Raw genomic sequence first — 8949 nt, 5'->3', positions numbered from 1 at the left:
CAGCCTCTGTAGAAGAGGACCCACAGGTTATAGAGGTGGTATTGGAATTCAACAAAGGTCATTGAAGACAGTTAAATATAATCTAGACATCTAAATAAAATCTCTGACTTTAGGTTTACCCTCAATGGTAATGATTATTGGGTGCTGTTCACCCATCTAATTAGCAAATTGTTACTTAAAGCTCTTGTGCTGTGAAAAGGCTCCAATGTACTCAGGCTCAAGACATTTTTGCTGCATATACTTCCTTTAAAGTGCCTAAATTCATGGGTAGGCAGGGAGACATTTCATGAATATAAAATATATTCATATAATATCGCTCCCTTCATCCTCCTGAGTAACTGAGAGATACAGTGAGAGTGACAGATGAAGTCAGTTAGATGCCACCTGATATCAGCAGTTCAGGGCTAAAGTATAACTCGAAAAACTGCAGGAATTAAACTATTTAAATAGGAGACCACTGATGTTTAAAACATAAGACTGGAACAGTGTTTAAAAACTGAAGATGTTAAAGAGGATTAGGGGAGCTGGAAGCTTGAAGGGTAATGGCACACACACACACACACACACACACACAGATTCCAGCTCCCCAGGAGAGGGCCTTTGGATGGCTATACTGTCCTGACAGTAATCCTCAGATTAACTGGTTGTGGGGCACCCCCAGTCAGCCAACAGTCAGTTCGACAGTCAGCCAGACAGAAAGAGAACCAGCCAGTCATTTAGGTAGACAGACAGACTAGCAGCCAGCCAACCAGCTTATAGTAATGTTTCTAAAGGTTTTCAGCCATTGGATCTCCTCTGTCTGACCCTTCAGGAACTGTCTCCTTAGTTTTCTACTTTATTTCATTGGGATATATTGCTGTTTATATGTCTGTACTTTGTGATACTTTGTAATGGAGTATTTTTTACATTGTTGTAATGCTTACTTTTAAACTTCAAGTGAAGGTTCTGACTACTTTTTTCACCACTGTAATTTTCTGAGCAAACCTCTTTCATGGTTCGGCATCACGTTTGCCAACCAGCTCCAGTCTAACTTGTGAAATATTAACTTCCAGCAGGTTTCAGGAACATGATAAATGATTCAATTTTTTGTTCAGATCCAGACACACTGGCAAAACTGGCACATCTCAAAAAAAGTGTATCTGGCCATGATAAAAAAAAAATGGTAATACCTTTCAGAAACTGCGTGGTCATTCATTACTATAATAGCACATATAAAAGAGCTTGCAATTTAAATGTAGTTTGGTTGAAGTGGAGTCAGTGGTGTTGGGGTAAGGATCTCGCTCTCATACAAACACACAGAGCGTTATTTGCTGCATCTGATTGGCAGGTCAGTGGTTAAATAACAGCAGCTAACAGTGAGCTCAGAGATGGATTCAGAGGACTGGGAGCTCTACTGCCGTTACCGTGGCAATGGAGTCCTCTCCTTCGCCACGCTCACCACCAACTCTGTCTCCACGGTTACGTTCTGTTAGGCACCGAGTGGAGGAAGGCTAGTCGGGAATAATAATGGCAATGGGGGCACATGAGGGGAACGATTTTAACAAACACACACACACAAAGATTCACAGCTCGAGGCTCTCTTTCTTTTCTCCATCGAAAGTTTGAATAATATAAACTTACTTAAAATTATCATTAAACTTTTGGAAATCACTCCTTCTCTAACACATTGTTTCCCAACTGTTTTGGCTTGTGATTCCTTATGAATAGATACTTGGGTTGTGACGTCTTCAACCAAAAAGTAATCATTCCTTTCAAGTTTGGTTCGTGTGAATGACTTTTAGAGTCCTGAAGAGCAACAGTGATTCAGTTGTTCACAAAAAATACAGCGATGAGAAAAACAAAATAAGTTTACTTTTAAGGGAATGTGTCTAGAGAACTTGCTTATACTAGTGCCAGAATTTTATTAAAGCAAAAAAACAAAAAGCTGCCAGTAGGGCTTTAAGAGGAGGTGTAATCAACATTTGGGGAGGGAGGCAAGGGGACAAAGGAGTTGGGAGGGTGGAAGGGGATGGGGGTAGAGGGGCAAATGCTTAAGGTGGTGGCTGAGAAACAGAGAGGAGTTTCTGGAAAGTTTGAACAGGAGATGAATAAGACCAGGGGGCTGATGGTGGGAGGAGGGTGAAATTGAAGTGAGGGGGTCAGACGAGGTTAGTCGCTGTTCCTTTGCCTCCCCTGCAGAGACAAACTAGCCTGCACAAGTTTTCACTGTGACTTTCAAGTTAGCAACTCTTACAGCCCTGCAGTTAAGTTTCTTTTTTCTATCATCCATAACACGCTTGCTCTAATGACCTATTTGTGAAACAGAGGAGGTGGTTTAAACACATTCTTTGAATAAAGATCTTTATTTAGTAGAAAAATAAGTGATATGTAACATTGTGTTCCCTATTCATATTTCATCTTTATGTCACAGCACTGGTAAGGTCACTCAAATCACCAAAGTTATCATTCACACACATTTTACACAAATTAAATGTATTCCTGGAACAGTTCACATCTCATACTTGGAATTTTATATTTAACAAACATGTTTCAACTATGTGATAAACTGTATATAATTGGCATAGTCATGTTTTAAATGGCACAAATCAAATCTAAAAGAACTGGTTCACTCAGAAATATGTCACATTACAGAAGATAAAGACTGCCACTTCACTGTGACTGGAATACTGACTAGTGTTCATGATTAATCAACACCATCAGCTCAAGTTATGGTCCCATTTGGCAGCAATTGGATCATTCCACAGATTAGGTATAATCCATTAGTGCAAGAAGGGATACAACTTGCGCGATGGACTAAGAAGATCCAACTCATTCTGAACAGCTACTACAACTACTGCTATTTGAGGTCTGGAGTGCAAAGTTTCCATACCAAAAACTAAAATATCTAATATCACCTGATGAAAAATCATCTTGGAAAAAAATTTAAAATTGTTATATTGCGTTTTCTTTTCCCAGATAAATATTTGGGCGCAGCAGAAGCACTGTGTGCCATTTCCCTTTTCATAACTCCATCCTTTAGGTAACAAAATATATCATTTGAAAAATAAAAAAATGAATGTGACTCCTGAGACAAATCCCTCAAGAATCCTACATTTTCATCCATGTGCACCATGGCATACCCTTTTTCATGATTTTTCTCATTAAGTACAAAAAATAAAAAATCATTTAAAAATCAAAAGCTAAATGAGATTCCTGAGATAGATAAATCCTTCCATCCACATTCATGCCACCATTCTCCCTTGAAGTAAAACTAAGAGGAAGAGGAGTAAGATGACAAATGAGAGGCCTTTTTTACACTTTGAAGGCTGCAATTCAGTATTATCAAAGTATTTCTAATATTTTTCACATTGCATCAGTATATTAAACTACTGATTTACTGTGGAGCTGTGCAATTTGTAAAACTTGTAAAAAAAACCATAAAAGGTAAAATAGTTGGATGAATATTAGGGAGGAGCAGATCCAGTGCATGGCATTCTCCTTTTCATGATTCTAGCAGAGTAAAAAAATAACTAGATTTTAAACTAAAATCAAAAACTAAATGTGAGTCTTGAAACAAATCCCATGACAATCCTTCAGTTTCTATCCGCTACCATTCTCCTTTTGCAACACATTTGGAGTAGGACAGCTGGTCCAGGTAGAGCACGGCACACACCTGGCTGACCTTACAGTCTCCCCCACAGATGATGCTGCTGTTGTAGCTGACCATGTAGTGACTGAAATACTTGTCAAAGGCTTTGGTCTGCGGCAGCCTGAAGCTCAGGCCCAGCTGGAGCAGGCTTTGTGGCAGCAGGTCAGTAAGTCCAAAAGCTTCAGTCATGATATATTCAAGCCTCCAGTCAGATCTTTGTTTCTCGTTGGCTTCCGTCAGATTCAAATAGTACTGCCAGATATCCTTGAGGGGGAGAAAGAGAGAGAGAGAGAAGCCCAGAGAAAGAGAGAGAGGAGAAAGGAGTCTTTATAAAAGCCAGAAACTGTTTTTGTGTGCTGATTGGCACCATGATTAATCATCAAGAGGGACTTCTTTCTTCTGTCTTTGTCAGAGAGATACAAGTTAGAGTAGGTAATTTCAGTGCAGGACAGTTTCAGTTTGACCTAAAGTTGTCAATATGTTTGCTAAATCAAGCAGTTCTCAGCTCTCCTCTGAATTGCTTCAAACTTTTTTGAAGGTTTTCGTGTGAAATAAAAATCAGGGATCTCACTACAGCAGGTCTGCATCGATTGTAAAGCTCCATGTTTGTCAAACTTGTCAGATTGAATGTATCAAACATCCAGATTTTATTTGCTAGGTGTGATTTCAAGATTATACCATCTGCTTTATGATTTATCGATTCACTATATGTAATATATGAGAGATGCATTTATGATATATTGTCTGCCACATCCAATAGAGTGGCCTCAAGTATTTGGACATTGTTTCACATATTTTTGTGTACTTTTGGTGCAGTTTTTGTTATATTCTGGGCTGGTTTGGCCTCCAATAAATTGATCTGGTTGTGCAGCACAGAGCTTCTTACCAACATAGTGTAGTCCTTACTGCTGTACAAGTACATGCGGAAAGCTGGGTTGTTAGAGTAGGGCTCCAAAACATGTTTGATCGGTGTAACAGCCGGTGACACAAACAGAGAATTCACTGGTTTACCTGGAGAACGAGAAAGCCAAACACAAATACAATATAAATCAGTTGCACAAAACAGGGAATGCACTCAGGTTGTAAGCTTCTGTCCGCGATCCTCATCTGCAGATCTATTTGTTTTCTTATCATTCCTCGTACACTGGATGCTTCACACAATTTCTCAAAGCTGCAGTCATACTGAAGCCCACATCAGGGAAAAGGTAATATGCACTTGACTAGTTAGATTAGTTTCCAGTCTGGAATTAATTATCAAAAAGGTAAGGATGGTCAGTGCTTTAAAGTAAATGTGGTTACTGCACAGAGCTTTTCCCTTTAACAGAATGAATATCAAAGCTTTGGCTTTCAAACTTTCTATGTAGGATGTAAATCTATCTTCATTTCTGTGGCGTCCTGCACTCTTGCAGATTTGCTTTTATACATAGATGAAAACTCTTCACATGGGCCGCAGCAGGAACATGCTATTAATGGTTAACATGGTTAACCTTTGCTGTGAGTATAACGAAAAACATAGCATGAGGAAAAAATATATTACATCTACGTTTGGAAGTGCTGAGTCCTATTTGAGGCGGTGAAATCAAGGTCCACTTCATCAATAGAAAACATCTTTAACCTTATATTTGTACTTTTTTTTTTAACCTTGTTGGTCCAACAGCACCATGATGCTGTCACGGTGGGTGTGGCCATAGAAATGTCCGGCAATGACGTGACTGTACTCTCTGCAGATGGCAACCAGCCTCTCGTTGTGGCTCTCTCTTATAGCAGTGATGTTTCTGGCAAAGGGCAGGTACCCCACTGGTACATGAGCTATGATGTACACCTGGAGAAAGAAGTAAGCCACATTTAAGGTATGATAGATTATTTGACAAAGATGTATTGAACTGTAAGACAGGTCAAAGGTCAGGGTTCGAGACATAAAGACAGAAACTGTTCGACCTTCTCCAGGCTCTCAGAAGCTTTCCCCAGAGTTTTCTCCAGCCACTTGAACTGTCCAGCAGGGTCTGTCATGTTACTCGTGACTTTATCAGGACCGTAGTAGAGGATGGTGTTGAGACTAACCACCCGCAAACCAGGTTTTACCAGCTGGGAGTAGAAACCACCTGCAGGAACATTTCAATATGCAAATGCGACGTTGACATTACTGTACATTTCTATTTGTATTTAATCCAAATACCAATGACTGAGAGAATGATATGAAAGGGCCGGCAGTGTAATGAAACCCTTAATTCTCTGTGTTTTAATATATTTACGTATTAACGCTGTACGTCTGCACATATCTGAAAGAACCAAACTCAGAGTAGTTGATGCACTAACACGTCACCTTGTGAGAGTGTGAGCAGAGCTTCAGGCTGCAACCACGGTTTCCACAGCTGGGCAGCAGCTTTGTAGATGGCATTAGTGGAGGCCGTCATCTGGTCCTAACAACGATACAAACAGCATGTTACATGGCAACATGAGATGCAGTCTCACATACAATGGCAGTTATAATAAAATAAATTGCTATAATTGTTATTTCCTTTCTTCAGATATTAGGGTTTGATTGATATCAGTTTGCAAATATTGGCATCACATGATGTGTATGTTAGGGCTGCAACTATCTATCATTTTCATTATCGACTGCAAATTATGTTCAAGATTAATCTATTGATTGTTTCGTCCATAAAATGTTAGAAAATAGTGAAAAATGTCCATCCCAGTTTTGCAAAGTCTGAGGTGAAATCTTGAAATGGCTTGTTTTGTCAGTCCAAAACCCAAAGATATAAAACAGAGAAAAGCAGAACTCCATATTTGAGAGGCTGAAAACAGCATTTTTCTGACATTTTAACGATTTATCGATTATCAAAATAGTTGCTATTATTTTACTTGGTACTATAATCACTGCAGCTCTAGTTGATGTCAGTTCTTATCCACAGTCATTACTGAGGCTCAGTCATTTGTCATATAATAAAATTCTGCCTTTAGATGCTTTTCTACCTGAACAAAACAGATATACATTGTACTATAAATAATTTCCTTGATCAAATTCATTTTAGATTCTGTATCAGAAAAGCTTCCCTCCCTCACTCACTTCTGTACAAGCTTGCCGGAACAGAGTGAAAACTCATGTGATGCTACATGCTATCATCATTTGTCCTGTAAACATCACCCTTTTATTCTCTGAGCAAAGCTTCTTCTGCTTGTCGTCCTGTGACGTTACCTGAGGCCAGTAGTCATGGTTTCCCAGGGCAGGGTAGACTGTCAGGTTGGGGAAGTGCTGTCTGATGGTCTGGGTCATATTGCTGATCACCTGGATCACTAAGTCTGTAGAGAGCTCCTCTGCAGGGACATGAGGTGGACTGTCACTGGAAGAGAGGGAAAAAGATCCAGTATCATAAACCTGAGTCAAATGGGCCACAGAGAAGTTAAAGAGTATCAGTATTGTACATATTCACCTTCAGACACAAGGCTTTGCTTAAATGGCAGTGACAAGGGAACAGCATTAATAGTACAATGCTTTTCCCAATTTCACTGCATTTCTATTCACTTTCTGTATCTCAATTTCCAGCTACATGAAGATCTGAACAGGGTTTCCCGACTTTATAGTAATTACTTTTAATATATAACAAGAAAAGGCAAGAAAGAAATCACAACAAAGACAAAGACAATGTGCTACTTAAAAGGATCTTTATTACCATTTGGGTATTATTCTTGTAGTTTTGTAATAATGACTCTGTAGTTTTTTTGATGAAACTGTAACATGGTGACTCCTCTGAACTTATTTGGAAGAGAAATTGAAGATGAATGATATAATTATTTCCCAAAATGTCTTGATTGATTCAACTTTAATATACTGGATTTATCACAGTTGTTTGCACACAGTTTTCTGAGCAATGAGCAATTATTTCACCATTTTAGGTGCACTCACTTTTGCTATTATCCACTAAATAAAGTTTTCTAGATAATCTAGCTAAACTGTTGGCTACTTAGAACATGTGAAACTTATCTGACTGCTCAAGTTTCTTTCCCGTCAGATTTTGTAGTAGGAATGTAACTGTGTTCCCAGATCGCAGCAATTAACTTGGCGAGTACAGTGTTATTAGGACTAAGAGAAATGACAGCCAAAAGTATGAAAATAAGATTGTAATAAACTGAGAACGAGGAAGCATGAGGGACTACGACTTTGTTTTCGTTGTGCAACTTTGGGCTGTATAATGACAAAATAAATGAGCAGACTCAAAATATCCTATATTGGCTTTTTACAGTAAACGGATGAGAAGTAGCTGCGGTAAGCGATGAGTTACGAGTCAGTGCTACCAGTAGAAATCAAAGAAAACCCTCATTTCGCAACACTACTGTACTTCCTGTCCATCAAAGCATAACTGCTGACTTTCTTTTCCAGACATGGTTGGCTCAGTGGAGCAGTACACTATTGCAGAAATAGCATTAATCCCACTGTACAATGGATTTTCTCTTTAAGTAAAAAGGCAAACTAATGCTACAAAGCCCAATAACAATAGAATAAAGCAGAAATCTGCTTGCACAGTAACTTGAAAAAGACTCCCTGGGGTAAAGGATTAAGTGGCAAGGCGTTCTCTTAAGCATGTTTAATAAGCCTATGAATTCCTGGCTTAGCTGATTAGCTGCTGATTAATAGAGAGCTGTATGGAGGTACTGCTGCTGTGACTGATGCTCACGACTGTGCTTACAATTTTTTCTGTGTCATTATCACAGTGTAGTTTCCACTTCCCTCAGAGAATATAGAGAGTGGTTCTTTAAGCCCTATTCAGTGGATATCTCTCAATCCCTGTTCAAGGTCTGAGGTGGTGCTTCAGTGCCTGAATGAGGCTTTAGGACTTCAAATACAATGTCAGTCTTGTACAGTCTCCATCTTTAATTATTAATTAGTGGTAACCAGCTGAGCACTAAAATATGTAGAGAACTGAGGGAATAAAATAATCATTAGCTGCAGTCTGAATCCCAAGGTCCATTGGGTGCTCAACCACAAACCACAAGGGAGATCATAAAGTAAAGTGAAATTGTGGGTTTTCATATTCAGCTGGGACCTCGCAAAACCCGGAGGAAGTGACAGTTCTGCTTTCTGACACACATGAAAGCACACACACACACAGAGTAGTACACTTCCTACGGCAACCCGCAGGACAATCAAATCCCTGACTTTAACCATAAACATCCCCTCACCTCTTTAACTATCCTGAACTGTCACAACAGTAAAGGTGAGTCCAGACTAAAGCGAAGAGAATTTTAGAAGGCGGCGCAATAATGTAAGTGCAACTTGAGCATAATCTGTGCTTACACGGAAGTTGCATGACATATTAAAA

At 39.2% G+C, this 8949-nt stretch overlaps 1 protein-coding gene across 1 annotated transcript in view; it reads right to left on the bottom strand.

Moving 5' to 3' along the window:
- Positions 1 to 2326: 2326 nt before the first annotated feature.
- The window catches only part of smpdl3a (sphingomyelin phosphodiesterase acid like 3A), an 8211-nt gene continuing 1588 nt past the window's right edge, over positions 2327 to 8949 (bottom strand). The window contains exons 3-8 of the mRNA XM_035679303.1: positions 6828 to 6972; positions 5952 to 6048; positions 5567 to 5730; positions 5270 to 5450; positions 4515 to 4639; positions 2327 to 3892 (exon numbers count right to left, since the gene is read on the bottom strand). Coding sequence (XP_035535196.1) covers positions 3587 to 3892; positions 4515 to 4639; positions 5270 to 5450; positions 5567 to 5730; positions 5952 to 6048; positions 6828 to 6972 — 1018 coding nt within the window. The 3' untranslated portion in view covers positions 2327 to 3586. The remainder of the gene's footprint in view (positions 3893 to 4514; positions 4640 to 5269; positions 5451 to 5566; positions 5731 to 5951; positions 6049 to 6827; positions 6973 to 8949) is intronic.

This window comes from Morone saxatilis, unplaced genomic scaffold, assembly GCF_004916995.1.
Source record: "Morone saxatilis isolate NCDOM2014 unplaced genomic scaffold, NCSU_SB_2.0 Contig7, whole genome shotgun sequence".
Taxonomy (NCBI): domain Eukaryota; kingdom Metazoa; phylum Chordata; class Actinopteri; family Moronidae; genus Morone; species Morone saxatilis.
The sequence above is the reverse complement of the archived record's forward strand: the minus strand, read 5'-3'. Positions and strand labels throughout refer to the sequence as shown.